Raw genomic sequence first — 17468 nt, 5'->3', positions numbered from 1 at the left:
AAATTTCAACGAAATCTGGTATAAAATAAGATAGTTATAATATTTTTAAGTTTCGCTTATTTTTCACAAAACATTTATGCACAAAATTATGCAAATGAAAGAGTTGTTGATTTCCCTCACTATTTTTTTTATTGTTTGAATTATGCGATATTTCAATTTTTACAGATTTGACAATAATGACCAAGTTGACTGAACTACAAAATGTTAAAACGATGGTAATTCCACATGTTCAGGAGGAATAAAACTTTGTTTCACATAACAATGAGAAAATTAAAATATCTCATAAATCATACAAAAGATACAGCGAGTACGTGGTGTCATCTGTACCCTAATTTACATACTGACCAGGATGTGCATAGCAAATGTTTTGTGAAATAAAGCGAAAATTCGAAATGGCATAACTTTCTTATTTTACATCCGATTGTAGTGAAATTTTCAGTGTAATACTTTATTGATTTTTCTTTTTATTCAAATTATTTTTCTGTTGGGATGGACTTGTCCTTTAAGTATTTTAACGAAGTACAAATTACGATCGCTAGATCAGTCTTGAGAGGTAAATCTTGGTAACGTTCGATTTCATTATTTTATTCTGATTTTTTCTTGTATGGATTTTAAATCTGCAGCTTCCATGCATGACTTGCAAAAAGAGAAAAAAATGGCGTTAAATCACAAATACTACACAGTTCTTAAAACAAACAAGTCTTTCATTTTATTCCGACGAATCGAAGTCATTCAGTTGAAGAGTGTTATATTCGATAGATCGCGCAATATTGATATTCACTATATTATTGTTATTATTACAATATTCACTATATTACATAAAAATAACAAATCTGTTGTTATACAACAATTGATCTAATATTAGGCGGTAAATCTTATGCATCCTCTTAAAAAATATCATTTATGGCAAGAATTATTGTGCTTTCAAGATGAATAAAAAGTACAAATGATTAAATAACTCAAGTTATTAACATTATAAAGGTTTATTATATTATCTACACTATTCTAAATAACAATTTTATCAGTACAATAAATTCACGAAATTAGTGTAAAATGGAAAGAAATTCCTTTAAAGAAACCTGGATTCCTCTAGGGGCGGCCCAACAAATTGGAAGGGAAGCGAGGATCGACCCCACCCTAACGTTTTCAAGCGATTAGAAAGGACGAAGCGAAAAGAGAAGGAAGAATGTAGTGAAAATGGAGGGTCGACAGAGTTGTAATACTTATATCATTATTGCGGGGTGGGGGTAGTATTTTTTGCCCCTATTCTATCCGTATCTATCCAAATACCCTCGGCGCAGCCATCTGGGTTCATTATTCATCGAAGTATGGACCTGTATATCATTCAGATCAACTTAAATCCTATTATAGGATTTAAGTTGATCTGAATGATCACATGCATCGCGTAAACAGTTAAGAGTCCAACGAATTGCAGGGATACATGATTGAAGGTGGTCGTTTTGTTATTGGCACTTACACAATTTACATCAAACATAATACTATGAAAATACTTTAACCAACTGAGAGAAATATAAAACAGCGCAAATATACAGATATTTTGTTACTTTTTGGAAGAATAGTGACAAATTTTAAGTTATTCTACACTCTTGAAACAAATCAATCAATTTGACTAGACCAGTAGTCAGCTGGGTGCAACTGATTATGTATAGTCACATTTCTGACATATATTCTGGTCAGAAATAACCCTGTTCTAGTAAAATACGACTAGAAATAGTTAAATATGACTAGAATAACAGTTGCACCCAGCTGACCCTATTAACTATAGTCATTTTTGACTGATTTGTTTTTAGAGTGTACAATCAAGTTCGTATACTTAAGTCAATCTCGAGTCAAGGCAATCAAAACTTTTCGACCTATTAGTTATTTAAAGACAAGGAAGGCCTGGACAAACCTTGATAAAGCAGCATCTGGGAAAGTAGTAAAATCGCGCCGTCTCAAACATTCCCGTTGCAAAAAGAGTTATGCTCAACGCAACTTCAAATTTATCAAACGCAACTTGACTTTCAACCAATGAAACGCGCGTATTTAGGGATTTGCGATTGATTCCTTGATACCGTGTTTACACTTAATCGGCAATTGGTTCTGAACCAATTGCCGATGCAGAATCGGCATTTGGATTGCGTTTACACGTTGTTACAGCTCACGGTTCAGAACCGCGAGCCGATGCAAAAACTTGAAATGATACGCATACCTACAATATACGTCATAATAAAGACAACGCTGGATCAGTGCGCTAACAATTACGTCACAATGGTAAAGGAATTGAAATGCGCACAAATTGCCGGTGCAGAATCGGCTTTCTGTTTACACGTAGTAAAAAAGCCGATTCTGCATCGGCTCGCGGTTCAGAACCTACTACTTTGGTGGTGCAAATTGCCGGTTCTGAACCGCGAGCCGATTCAATTAAGTTACTCGCGTTTACACACTATGAAAAAGCCGATGCTGCATCGGCTCGCGGTTCAGAACCGCGAGCCGATTCAAATGCCGATTAAGTGTAAACACGGTATGAGTTAAACACAACTATTTCTGGAACGGGTCCCAGCTCACATGCAGTCCCTCTTTAATTATAATGCTTTCATCACATTACACTTTCATTTTATTTCACTTCCGCTCTACACATTTGCCTTGTACTGTGAGAGTCACACGATCATGGGACACCGCGTGCCTCTTTTAGGACCCTTGCCCCTCCCTAAAAAATATGACACTTATGTCGACGAATCATTATTTTTCTTATTTGCGATTACTTCATTGCAAACACAAAACATGCACGTGATTCATGCAGCGAAATGTGAAATGTTAATCATGAGCATATTCCTATTTCCCTTCTGAAGACAATTATGTTGAACTGTCAATATAAACTTATTTTTTATCTGTTACAATATATTTCACTAGCAAGATTATCAAGTGAATTATCAATAGTCATTTCAAGTGCATTATGAGAGATGAAAGCAGATTAGTTCGTTGTTTTGCCATCGTCGTTTAAATCTCCGTTTAGTTTCAGGTTATCTGGCCCATTCTCTTGAGATTTAACTTGTTTGCTGTCTTGACTGACGTTTGTATCGATTTCCTCTTCCTTTCTATTCTCTTCCTCCTTTTCGTTCTCCTCACTTTCTGGTTCTTTCATATTGCTGGATTCATCTGTCTTTGACTCTTCTTTCGCATTTTCATCCTCTCCGACCTCATCTTCCTTTTCATCCTTCTCCTCCTTCTTTTCATCCTCTTCCTCTTCTTTCTTTGAATCAACACTATCATCGTGTCCATTTTCCTTCTCCTTTACGTCCAAGTCCTCATCTTTCCCCTTTACGTCCAAGTCCTCATCTTTCCCCTTTACGTCATGATTTTCTTTCGCCTCTACACTTTCCGTTGCGGGAGCTTTGTCGCCGTTCTCTTTGCTATTTTTAAGAGATTTATTCGACTTTGCAAAGAATCCTTCCATCTCATTAATAACAGACATATCCATCTTCATCTTCATGGGGGTATCTGGTTTAGGTTTCACTTCTGGTTTCTGAAGGTTGTCACTGTCAGTTTTCTCAATCTCGAGCAGTTCAGCTTCGCTTAGGTTCTGGAGCGTGGTCCTTAGGTTCTCAGCGGCCTGTTCGATGTTCATCTCGGAGTCGCGTCGGGACAGTGTCCGACTAGTCCCCGACGATTCCTCGCCACTGGAATCGCTGTCGCCTTGAAGCCGAGCCGATTTCAGCGCTTCGGCTTTCGCCGCAACGAGCTTCGCGTTCTGAGCAATCGCCGCAAGTTCCATGATGACTTTATCGTGGCCCGACTTGGTGACGGATGGCATGGCGTGAAACGTGGGGCTTAACTTAACCTCTTCTATCGTTTCCTCTTCTTTGATTCCTTCTGTCTCTATCTGTTGATCCTGTTCATCAGCTTTCTTGGACCCTGTTCGTTGTTCGATGTTCTTTGACTGTTCGGTTGATTCCTCTGTGGACTGACTCCTGCTCAGGGCACGGGAGATTCGCGACCCGAGTCGACTAAAGAACGAAGCGTTCTTCTCTTGTTTGGAAGTCTTTGACTCGCCTTTCTTTTGTTTCTTGAGCCTTTGGAGCGTAGAGACCTTCTCAGTCTTTGGCTTCGGGTCCTCCTCGATATCCATCAAGCATTCATTGCTCTCGGCCCGTCGCTCGACGCTCTCTTGTGACGTAGGAGATTGCTCGATGACCTCATCGATGGAATCGCCATCAAGTTTATGCACCTGTAAGAAATGACAACGGTAAGGAGATTTTTAAAAAATGTAAGAAATTGTTTCTTTCCTTATATCATACCCTTGTGTTTTATCTTACAACCACTGTTAATGATAAATCGTTCCTCCATTTGAATAGTGAGGATCGACATTGTCTTTCTGTTCCTCTTCGTTCTCCTTCTTATAAAGAGTTGAATTCTCCTTCTTCTCTTCCCCCACCCCACTCTTATTTTCTCACCTTTCTATGCAAGGCAGTTCTACAAGTTTACCTATAACCACTTTATCATCACCATTATCTTCTTTTCTCGATCCTCATCAACATGATCATCTCTATATCATAATCATTCTTGTCAAAGATCATTTCATTTAGTATCGAAACTTCTCTATCGCGTTCTCAATAGTTTCGTCATCACTATTATGTTGTTGTCGTCATCGTCAATTTAGTCGTCACCATCGTCATCATAATCAAGACTTAAATCATCATCACCACCATCACCATCATTACTATCATCATTAACGTCACCATCGTCATCATCATCATCATTAATCATCATCATCATTACTTACTATCATTAACATCATTGTCATCACCATCATCATCACACACAATCACCAGATCCGTAGCCATTTTTTTTAGTCGTCACCATCGTCATCATAATCAAGACTTAAATCATAAATCATCATCATCGCCACATGTCCACCAACACCACCATTATTATCGTCATCATCATCACCATGACCTCCGCTAGACTGCTATCATCAGAATCATGTCATCTTCGTCATCTGTTTATATAGCCAACGTCGTTGCAACATGCAAATCATGAAGTTAAATTTAGTGGATTGGTATCGATCAATCAATCAATCAATCATCACAACCCAAACCGCCGCTATTATATAATAACCATCACCACCATCACCATTGTCATGATTGTAGTCGTCATCAACACCACCACCACACCACAGCCGTCATCATCACCATCATCGTCGTCGTCTTCGTCCTCGTCATCATCATCATCACCATCATCATTAATCATCATCACCACCACCACCACTATCATCACCACCATCATCATTATCACCACCTTCATCATCATCATCATCATCATCATCATCATCATCATCATCATCATCATCATACTCATTCCTACTCACCGTGCTATGTGCAGCTAATAATTCTGATGATGCCCCTACTCCGGAGTCCGCATCATCTCCAAAGCTGCTGATCTCACCGGTCGGTGACGTGACCTAGGCAAACATGATCAGTATATAATTTAATAAGTACAGTGATGGTAATAATAACATGAATATTAACTTTTGAATATTATGACCATAATTGCCTTGCTGAAGAAGAAGAAGAAAGAGAAGAATGAAAAGGAGGGGGAGAAGAAGAGCGAAGAAGATGAGGAAGAAGAGAAGATGAAGAAATAGAACACAAGAAGAAGAAAGAAGAAAGAAGAAGGAGGTGAAGATGATAAAAAGAAGAATGGGGACAGGTACGGACAATCAAAGCGGAAGATTGAAGAACGAACATGACGAAATAGAACGTGTGGAATATATGACTTACTTTGGTTTTGGGGGTTTTACCCGGCGGACATGCTGTTAAAATTGTTTGTTTTTTGTGGTTGTTGTTGTTGCTGCTGGCTATGTTATTTATTAATTATTAGGTTCATTGATTACTTTTGTCTCTCATAGCAACTGATAATCCTACGTTAATCAGCAAACAAGTAATATCTTCCGTTATATACACTTCCTCAAAACACCGAGGAAACCCTGTCTGCTATTACACGTACTTGATTCCGCTTTAAGGGACAAAATATATACTGATTTTTTACACAAATATATTTAAACTTTCTCAGATGAATTTGTGCATTAATGCCATTTATAATCTGATTACGAGTTGATTTAAATAGATGAATAATTTGATGAAATCTATCGTTTTTCATAATATTCTTGTGAAAATCTTTGCCCAATTTAGGAGCTATTCTTTGGTGGAAATATTCAAGAGACGTAAACATTTCTTTCACATTGTTTACATTATTTTTACATTTTCAAGGGGGATCCACAATTTACAAGCAATGGATTGAGTGGACCCCCTCATTTCCATATTTCTTTTCTTTGAAGTGTCAATCCGTTAATATGTATATGATATATTACTTTGTAGTATTTTTATGTTCTTTCAAGAAAATGAAAATAGGGAATTGAATTGAATTAAAGAGTTGAACATTCGTTCAACTGGGGTATTCAATACTACATTTATCATTTTCAGTGCGAGAACGGGACGGTAACAGTAAATTTATACACAATGCACAGAATGAATGATTAAAGTTATTGATCAAGATTTGATCATAGTTTACCAATGCTCTTGATCGATGCCCCGGTGGTCTCCGACCTGGATTCTTTGGCCTGGTCTTTACCATGTGAGTGAGGGCGCTCGAAGAAACTACTACTTCATCGAACTGTAAATACCAATAATGAATACATTAAAAGTAATTTTGATTTGGAGTCAAATAAATCGATCAGTATGGTAACTTTGTAAGGTTACACGAGATATAATAGCAGAGAAATCTTGTCAGAATGTGCATTTTTTATGCGGTTGAATAGGGGAAAATAATGTTACCCCTAATATCGCAAGCAAATTACTTTTTTGATGAGCAAAAAACAAAAACAAACAACAAAAGAAAACCATCTAAATTCTGTCGGGGACAAAACAGATACGCTAGTGCCGTTGGTATCGATCACGCAAGGAAATGATGAAAGTTGCATGCCATGCAAACTTGACGAAATATTCCCAAAGAGTTGACGGAGACGATTCCTACTCGGTATACTCGTGTAAGAAATATAATAATAAACGCGTAATTTTGCAGCGGGCGTCATTAACGCGCACTCCAACGGTACTGAAAATTTTGCTCTATCGCTTCACTCACTCGCATATCAATAAACATTGGCCGTCAAACCAAACTGTAAAATATGTTTTGATCAAAAGTAGTTTATGTCACAGCAAAAGATCGATCAAGACACGCATTTCATAATATACCTAAACTGCACAGGAAGATAGTGTTAGTAAGGCCTACCTGCAATCTAACCCGATTCTATCACTGATTTTGTGAGCAAAAAGTATCCCTGAAGACAGTATCCAATTACCCTGGTCCGAAATTGAGGCTTTAAAGTGATCTTTCGAATTTCACAAGGATTTTGAAACAAATCGTGCGTACGCATTTTGAATTCATTTTTAATTGTAGCCGAGTTGCATAATCAGAATGAATTCATAATGAATGGCAATAGCCAATATATATCGATAAAAATTAATGAGACATAGCTTTAGCCGGGCCAATATCAGACAGGGGCAGGAAAGTAGAAGATGGCGACCCCAATATAATTTTTTTTAAGTGGTTAAAATTTTCGAAGTAGGATGAGATAAGGAGCGGATTAGTGCATAGTATATATGCTAAACAATACCTGCATATATATGTTTATAAAGAAATAATAAAATCTCCCATTCGATCATTATGTCACTATTACGATATCATTAGTTGTCATGCGGTTTTTCTTTTGACCTAATTTTATTTTTCATTTAAGCGATTTTACTCTGATGATCGAATGCCAAACAGCTTCAGTATGTCAATGTACTATGTTCTAGAATTAATTTATCGTAGTCACTATATTTTGGGACGTGCTTTATAAGTATGTTTGCTTCTTTACCTTGAATTTGTTGTTTTGTTTTTAAAGGTCAAATCCACCCCAACAAAAATTGATTTGAATAAAAAGAGAAAAATCCAACAAGCATAACACTGAAAATTTCATCAAAATCGGATATAAAATAAGAAAGTTATGACAATTTAAAGTTTCGCTTAATTTCACAAAACAGTTATATGCATATCCTGATCGGTATGCAAATGAGGAGACTGATGACGTCATCCATTCACTATTTCTTTTGTATTTTATTATATGAAATATTCAATTTTTCTCCTCATTGTCAAGTGAAACAAAGATCAATTCCTCCCTGAGCATTGTGGAATGGTTCGGTTAAGTTAGTCCTTATTGTCAAATCTGTAAAAAATGAAATATTGTATAATTCAAACAATAAAAAACAAAAGAAAGAGTGAGTGAGGGGGATCATCGACTGTCTCATTTACATGCTCCTGAAATGTGCATATCCCTGTTTTGTGAAAAATAAGCGAAACTTTAAAATGTCATATCTTTCTTATTTTACAAATACGATTTTGATGAAATTTTTAGTGTTATGCTAGTTTGATTTTTCTCTATTTATTCAAATCAACATTTTTCTGGGGTGGACTTGATCTTTAAAGGTTGAATTGAAATAGGAAAAAATAACAAAATAAGACATTACAAGGCCTTGATGAATAGGGGACATGAAATACAACAATATCAACTGATTAAATGGATTCAAATAGAAGTAAACGAACATAAACATGAACAAATCAACGTAAAATATTTTAAAACTTCGGGTTTTAGGCTATACAGTGCGTCCCACAAAAAACGAAACCGAGATTTATCGATGATTTATCATAACTTAATCACAAATACAATAGACAAATTACCTACCATTTTAAAGCTCTTTCATCTGAAATTACTTAGATTATTTCTCATTCACGCATGAGTGAGCAAAAACAATTTGAAAAGGGGATACCAAAAAGTCATTTGGCGGGCCGTATCTGGGTTTTAAAAAGAAAACCACATTTTTAAAACGTTCAACATCTGCTCTTTAATTTGATACCTCAATTACAGAAAATGGTCAAGAAATAACAAAGTTCTGGTTATTTGAAATAAGGCTTGAATTTCAATAATTTCATAAAATGAAGAGGTTTTACAGGCTAGCGTTCAAACTCACTCGACACTCCGTTTTGTTGACGATCAGCCATGTCTTTTGTTAACCATGCGATAGCTTCTGTGGGAAACCAGTGAAAACACGTTTATTTATTGAAATTATTGAAATACAAGCATTGTTTCGAGGGATCATAACTTTTTTACTTCTTGACCATTTTCTGTGATTAAGGTATCAAACAAAAGAGCAGATATTGAACTTTTTAGTCATGTGATTTTCTTTTTGAAATTCAGATACCCCCCGCCAAATGAGTTTTTGGCAGCCTTTCTTTAAATTGTTCTTGCTCACTCATCACTCATGGGGAATAATCTAAGTAATATCAGATAAAAGAGGAGATTCTAAGCTTTACGTTGATGGGTCATTTGTCTATTGTATTTATGATTAAGTTATGATAAATCATCTCTAAATCTCGGTTTCGTTTTTTCTGGGACGCACTGTATAGGCCCTCTAGGGGATACTATGATTTTGATTTTGATCTTCTATTCAATGATATGATTTTTTTTTAAATTAGAATATCGTATGAGCGGGTAACAGATTCCCTACGTTGACAATGTTAAATTCACATCCTATGAAAAAATATTTCACACGAGTCTACCATGCCCACAAGGCTCATAATAATTATATTGCGAATTTTAAGAAATCCAGTAAGCAAAGATTTACGTGAACAGACCCTAAATAATCAAATAATGAACGCAGCCTGCTGTTAGCTTATTGATGAGTCAGAAGTGCACAGTTTCACGAAAAAGAATGAAATCGAGGTGAAAGCTATAACGCGCAGGTATTAGGCGGTATAATGACCATGAACATGGAATATTTTTGAATAGTGAATTCTTTGTAGTAATTTTTTTCATGGGTTGTATATCAATCCACCTCTTCTCCGATTCAAATTATTTTAAAGGCTGATGTATACGCTAATCCGCTATACATATTTGATATTTTTCAATATACAATTATTGTATACAATCTATAATATGCAACCAATATAATGATTAATATCGTTGAGAATTTAAATAAACAAATGAAATCTAAACATGTTAAATGACATGAAATTGAAAGTTTCATTTATGATGAAGGGTATATAATGATGCTTTTCCGGAGTATAATATTCAATTCCTATAATATTATACAGCATTTTTATGCAATTTTCAAAATTTCTAGGGCAATAGGGGCAACGGTTTCAACGGGGGGGGGGGGGTGCAAATGTCCCTATGCTGCCCCCCCCCCCCTCTGGTGCCGCAACTGATTTTACCTGATAAGCCAACCCTGGTTAACTAAAATGGAAATAAATAAATGAATGAAATCTGTTCATTTCATGTAATGAAATAAATAAAAGAATGAAACTTATTCGTATTATTATGAAATGAACAATTTTCATTCATTTATTCATTTCCATATATATTCACTCTAACGTTCGGGCTTTCGAGAAAATATTAATATTGGGCTCATGCAGGTATATGGGTAAATCAAGAAGCATTTGAAATAAAAGAATTATGAGAAGATGAGAAATGGAGATTGGGCCATGAATTACGGAGAGAAACCAAAGCAGATTAGACATGTTAGAACAGAACCTTCAGGGTGAAGCGAAGTTATCGACCGTGAATTAAATAAATCAATTACCGAGCTCTTGACCTATCGCCTGGCATGATTAGAAAATCTCCTTAAATATTAAATAGAGAAAAATCCTCTTTGAATTGTAATTTAAAAAAAAAAACCTTCGTGAATTATATTTGGATGAAAAATTAAAACAAATGTCTGTACAACCCTCGCCTGTCTGCCTTGTATTTGATTTTCTATTACGAACGAGGTCTGGGGCATTTAATACTCGAATGATCACACTGACTCATAATTTCTTTCATATCGATTTGCGCCAAAATGTCTGAACTCACCGCTGATTGGCCGGTGATGGTTCCATTCATGACGTCATTAATGATATGGACCCACCGGTCCCGATCCGCTGGATTAACACAGCCAAATATGATCTGAAAAGATGAAAGAGAAAAAAAATGTGAATAAAAATAATTCAACATGGTTGCTCGAAGATCAATTCCATCTAACAATAGGTCAATTTGAATGAGACAGAAACTTCAAACAAGCATTACACTGATATTATTATCAAAACGGATGTGAAATAAGAAAGCTTTGATATATTGAATTTTTTACTTATTTATACAAAACATTGATTAATGCACACTACGGGTGGAATGCAAATGAATTAGCAAGTGATGACACACACCCATTTCTTTCGTAATTATATCATCAAGAATGGTATAGTGAATGAAACATTTATTATATGAAATAATTCTAATAAAAGCAATATCATAAACAACGTATACTTTCCCTTTAAATCATGTGCAAAATTTCCCCTTCAGCACAGATTATCTTCTTAAGGGCACTAGAGTTGTATATGCATTCTGTTTATTTATATTATGTTATGTTATGTTATCTTGTGGACTGAGCATGTCGAGATCTAAATCCGTTCTTATTCCTTCTTGATAATAATTATATACTTGATATATAAATGTTATCTACATGCATATATGAAAAGAGGAATTAACTTTGCAATAAACAGAATTACTTCCTCTTACAAAGACAAGTCGTTTGACGGACAGGAAGCAAATTGAGAATCAAATGTCGTGAAAATGATGTAAGGGAAATCGGTCTGTACTTTAAGCCTTAATAAAAAAAGTATCAATCATAAAAAGAACATTAACAAAAGCGATACAAGTGGAAATCAATCTAACTTGAAATCATTATGTCCCAGTCAAGTTAAAGATTGAAGTCTAAAATTTTAAATAATGTCAGGCCGCTATACCTTAACACTTTAAATTAATTCTATAGGGGGTTTCCCTGTTGTAATGCTCATTTCATTTCGTTCCAAATTTAATCTTGTAATTCACTAGTCTAGGATATTACAGAGCGTGAACATCCTTATTACTTAGTATTTACCTATACATATAAAAACATCAATCATGTAAATATGGAATTACAATATAATTACTAGTACTCGAATGATGACTACGATTACTTAGTTTTCTACATACTATTGGTGAAGTGAGTGAATGTCACTTTATATGATAACATACCTTTATGAATATGATAACGGTTAATAATAGGTACTTTGATTAAATCAACAATCGAGGAGATAAAATATCTCATTAGCATTTCCATAACGACACCGGTGTGAATGTTGAAATAACATACGGTTGTAGTACCATATTCTAGTATAGGTATACTTTTCTGCCTGTCATGTCATCATAATCAATTCAAAACCAATCAACTATCACAAAGACAAGATAGTATTATCAAGCAGTAAAGTCTTGATAGGCATGTCAAAACACGCCGTATAAAGCAAATACCAATCAAACTACTCGGATTTTTTTTATCAGATTATAGTTTGAAATTATGATGTGGCACGATCAACGCATTTTTATCTCTCTTTACGTGTAAGAATTCATTATTTTGTATACAGTCACAATGATACTCTGAGTGATATCATTAGGTACATTGAATTTATATACATAAAGAGCTTATAAGTCATTAACATGATTGATATTTTCCTAAAGATGGAATGAAACGAAAGCGCTTGGCAAAAACACATTTGACATGCTACAATCAATGCTGTAATATAATAAAAGATGACGGGGCGGTCAACATGCGTCGTCTACGCATATCAGTCTGGGATCGCCGGGCACTCATCTCATTATTACTCCGTTACCATGACACAACATCCATTCAGCATCTCATTGGTATACCCAGATACTAGCCGTGAGCAACAAAGAGGGTTGTCCAGATAGAGAGAGAGAGAGAGAGAGAGAGAGTTGGAGGGGGAGAGAGGGGGCATGCATTTTAGCATAGACCTACTATTTGAGAGACGGTGATGTAGAGAGATAGGTCGAGAAAGAAGGAAGGTAAATAGAGAGAGGGACAGAAAGGGTACATGAAATGAAAGAATGGATGAGAGGGGTGGGACAGGGGTACATCAAAATGGACGTAATTATAGTACGTTACAGACAGATCACGAGGTTTAACGAAAAGAAAAGCAAGGCATTCTGATGGACCTGAATTTCTGATGGAAAGTGAAATAACCACAAATAATCTCTTTTTTTTTCATAATATTAAAAAGAGAGATGATTTAGAAAGAGACTGTTGATATGCGGGCGCTACACTAAAAATAAAAATCTAAATTGCATGGGATCCATATCATGGTGTGTTTTGTTTCTAGATGCTAATTAAAAAACGACTGAAGCATGAAGAGAATCTATTCAAAATGGGTAGAATTTATTAATTATCAGCAAATTGAGTACATTTTTAGAGACGTGTGTTATGCAGTTTATCGGTTTACCATTTAACCTGTATAGAATCCGGTTGAATTGGATCCTCGTAGAATTTGAAGAGTATTTTTGCAATATACAGGGAAGAATAAATGGGAAAGGCATGAACAGAGAGAAAAGGGAGAGATGAAGAAGAGAGAGGGGGATGGAGAGGAGAGAGGACAGGGAAGAGAGAGGGAAGAGAGAACTGGACAGAGGGAGAGATAGGGAAAGAGACCGTGAGAAAAAGAGAAATAAAGAGCAAAAGGGAGAGAGGAAAGGGGTAAAGAGAGAGATAAGAGAAAGAGAAAGGGGAAGAAAATGCGAAATGAGGGATGAAATGGTGGATAGACCATGAAAAAGAGAGAAAGAGAATGGGCAAATACAATAATGATGATGATGGTGAATTGCGTCGGGCGAATTCGCATCTCCTCTCCACAACAATGGATCGCATCGCCTGCGAAACACATTCACTAAACAGACTGACATCAACGCATCGACATCGATACTGAATTTTTATTCACAAAACAACTCATTATTTCGCGCCTCCTTGATAACAATGCAACCTGATTTGAAGTTTTAGGAGCCATTTTGCTTACCTGGCGACTGGAGCCAGCATTTGGGGTCTTCTGAATGAGAAAGCTATTCCGTTTCTTGCTGGTCACATCTGCTCTGCATTCGACAACCTGCTTGAGTTGTATTAGGAGGCACTCCCCTCGCTTGCCCGTAGAATTGGCCGATACCTTGCATGATTCGAACAGGACGATGAGAGAGAAGGAGAAGAGAGATATGATCAATGAGGGCGTACGTAACGCACACATCCCACGACATATTATAAACAAAGGATGATTATCATAAGAACTGAGTAATATTCACGATGTCGAATGCATTTGGATTGATCAGGGATTCTTTTAAGTGAGTAGTTTTCCAAGGGAGCGTTTCATGAAAGGAATTGTCGAACATTATTTCGCATTCAATCAAAATCAAGGAAAGTTGTCAGGTCTGACAACTTGTCGGACAAAAAATGTGGATGAAAAGCTCCCCAGACCTCCCTCCTAGCCCTTATTCCCTCCCTTGTTCTGCCCCTTTTTATTCCCCTTTCCACTATTTTCCCCCTCGATCCTTCCCTCGATTCCGTCATACTATCTACTACATCCCTCCTCGATCCAGCACCCCTGGACCCCTCCCTCCGCCCTCCCCATCTCCCCTAGCTCCCTCCTCTCACTCCATGCACCCTTCATTTTTCTCCAATTCTTCCTCCCCCCTCTAATCCCTTGATCCCTAAACTACTTACGTTTTTGCTGCTCTGTTCCCTCCACTCCTCTTCTCTCCCCTCCCCTCGCTACACCCCCTCTCCGTATGCCATCCACTCAGCTATATCTCATTGTTGAGTCCACCCCCTCCACCCAGCATTCATTTCCTTCCTCAATTCCTCCTGTCCATCCAATGTATACTTAACTGTATTGCTTCCCTCCATCCCCAACTTTATCCCACCCCTCTTTCCTCTCACTCCACCCCGTCCCTCCTTATCCATCACTTCATCCAATAATACGTTCAGTTGAAGTTTTTATTTATGATTATTCCACTATCATTATCATAATATTTTAAAAGGTCTTATTATTTTCACCTTGCCAGAAATTATGTCTTAAATTGCTGTTCAAAGTTAAACTTCTCTTATAATTTGGGTGAAGATTCCTCTGTTTATTTGTGTCTTTATTGGTTTGAATGTTTTTTTTTAATTCATATACATTTTACTTTAATTTTCATTACTTCATTTCTATCATTTCCCCCTTAAAATTCTGCCCCCTGAACGGAGTAGAAAAGAGTTCAAAAAGATATCATTAGTCATAAGATGGCGCTCTTCACCATGAAGGAGGGTGGAGATGGATAACTGATCAAATGGATTTAGCACATGACCAATGATTGCAGCTTTCTCTGATGGAGGTATACAAATGTTCTTCTTCGGCTGACTGATGTACAAAGAGTTGCCCCCATACACGACTCCAAAGTATAAACGCAAATTGCCAGCTGATCAGAAAGCGCCCATTTTGCAGACCTATGTTTTATTTTTGTTTTGATATATAAACTAGACATTACATAATAGGCGTAATTCTAGTTGCATTTGAATATTTCGAACACTTTCTGCAACGGGTTTCAGTTTTCTTGGCATATCAACAATGAATCATTATTTTTGATTAATCTTTTTGGATAAATTTCCCTGACTCTCTAATCGTCAGTTTCGAGAGTAAAAGATAAATGTATCTCTGACCGCAAATTTCTGTATCATCTCCTCTACATTTTGTTTATAAAGATAGGGTATTTTGCATTTTCTTATAGAAAAGGAAGTTTTGAAGTTCTTTGGACAGTGATTTTTTTTATTATTTGCTTGTTCGAGGTAGCAATCATTCTTTATTTTGAAAATAACGGGATATTGTTATTTTTCCTAAACTGGGTAATGCTTTGTATTGTATACTGGTCTGCTTGATGAGGAGAATTAATTTCTTCTTTTTGTCAAAACCGTAGACAAATATTATAAATAAATACTAACCTTTTTGTCGTAGATGGCTAGCTGTTTGGTATCAGCTCGCACTTTGACGTATTTTGACTTCCATCTGGTGCAGAACATAATACGAGACTTGATACTGATAGCCCCTTCATGAACTACGATTGGTCCTCGTCTGTCAGGTGATCCCGTCTCGGTGTCATGTGACACCACGTCACTGTCAGGTGACATCATTTTGGATTGAGTGGAAAGCGAACGACGAACTCGAAATATGAGACTGGAAGTGAAAAAAAGGAAAATTAAAATTGCAATAATACTTTACCGGTATTAACGGATTTATAATTAAAGTAAAAACCACAAGATTAAGAATAACACCTGAAACCGCTTCAAGGTGAGCAATAAATTAAGATTATCGAAATTATCATAGGCCTAATATACCCTACCCACATCTCCCGTATTATGCATCTTCCGAAAATCTAATGAGGAAAGAAAGAAAACGGACATGAAAAGTACAAAAAACAAGAAGATGCACAGAATAACGCAAATTAACTGACTTTTTATTATTATCATCATTATTATTATTATCATTATTATTGTTATTATCATTATTATTAGTAGTATTATTATTATTATTTTTATTATTACTATTATTATTATTCTGGGTGTGCCTATAATTCAATTACATGTTATTTCCAGTACAGTTCAAGATACATGTTTATAGGTTCAGATCATTTTTCAGAATCGCAATTAATACTTTCAGTTCTATTTACTCTGACAACCTTAATGGGTTCATCGAAAGAAATTAGTGTCTGTAATTATAGGCAGAAATGTGATACAAAACTAAAACAACATATAAATATTCTACAATCAACAACTTGGTGACATAAAATATGAGTAATAAAGGATTAACAGGAAAGTGGAGAAATATGAAATTTCCTGGTACTGAAGTTTATGAGTGCGGACATTCGAGCTTCTCTGATCAGCTGATATCGTTTGAAATATAGAGGTAATCTAGCAATATTAAATACTACGGGTAATCTCCAGCCCCTGTTTTCTTTATCATCCTTCTTTTTATATAATAGTTCATACAAGCTTTGATTTTTTCGGCTCCCCTACCCCCGTATTCCTACCCGAGGTCCATTTTGCATTGCGTAATATATTTGGCTTTGTAAAGTTTATCATTTTATTTCGTAAAAAATGTGAAAAGGAAATTAATAAAAATCGATCGATTGATGCTGCCTTTTTATGGGGGGGGGGGGGGGTAAGGGTATGATTATGTGTTGACTAAATTTTCTGAGAAATATTTTGGAAGTTTCTGGAAAAATCCCGGTAAAAGAAAATTCTTAAAGTCTTTATTAAAGCAAACCGTGATCTAATGTCATATTTCATTATTCAAATAAATTTTAATTCTATGCATGGCTACCTTTATATTCCAGATAGATACCGCCCGCCCCACTCAAAGCACCCCCCCCCCCCCCACCACAAACACACACACAAAACACAAACTCAGAAGAAGAAAAAATGAACAATATTTTAAGAATTCTTTTTGACTTGTATTTAGTTAACTCAGTTAGAAGACTGAACTTCATTAAGAAT

At 36.0% G+C, this 17468-nt stretch overlaps 1 protein-coding gene across 1 annotated transcript; it reads right to left on the bottom strand.

Moving 5' to 3' along the window:
* Positions 1–1315: 1315 nt before the first annotated feature.
* On the bottom strand, positions 1316–16149 carry LOC129258458 (myb-like protein X). Its single transcript, XM_064098360.1, has 7 exons — positions 15918–16149; positions 13969–14112; positions 10946–11038; positions 6571–6672; positions 5369–5461; positions 2524–4228; positions 1316–2067 (listed from the first exon to the last, which is right to left on the bottom strand). Exons 1-6 carry the CDS (start codon positions 16104–16106, stop codon positions 2975–2977), a joined length of 1875 nt encoding a protein of 624 aa, XP_063954430.1. The 5' UTR covers positions 16107–16149; the 3' UTR covers positions 1316–2067; positions 2524–2974.
* Between the last annotated feature and the right edge of the window lie 1319 nt (positions 16150–17468).

This window comes from Lytechinus pictus, chromosome 4 (assembly GCF_037042905.1).
Source record: "Lytechinus pictus isolate F3 Inbred chromosome 4, Lp3.0, whole genome shotgun sequence".
NCBI classification, from domain to species: domain Eukaryota; kingdom Metazoa; phylum Echinodermata; class Echinoidea; order Temnopleuroida; family Toxopneustidae; genus Lytechinus; species Lytechinus pictus.
Note: the sequence above shows the minus strand (reverse complement) of the source record. Positions and strands in the feature narration are given on the sequence as shown.

Excerpts from the sequence above, each read along its gene's own strand:
- LOC129258458 (XM_064098360.1), bottom strand. The coding sequence starts at position 16,106 with ATGATGTCACCTGACAGTGACGTGGTGTCACATGACACCGAGACGGGA. Across the intron at positions 6,673-10,945 it reads CCATCACCGGCCAATCAGCG|TTCGATGAAGTAGTAGTTTC; the intron begins GTGAGTTCAGAC and ends TGGTATTTACAG. Across the intron at positions 5,462-6,570 it reads GGCATCGATCAAGAGCATTG|GTCACGTCACCGACCGGTGA; the intron begins GTAAACTATGAT and ends ATGTTTGCCTAG.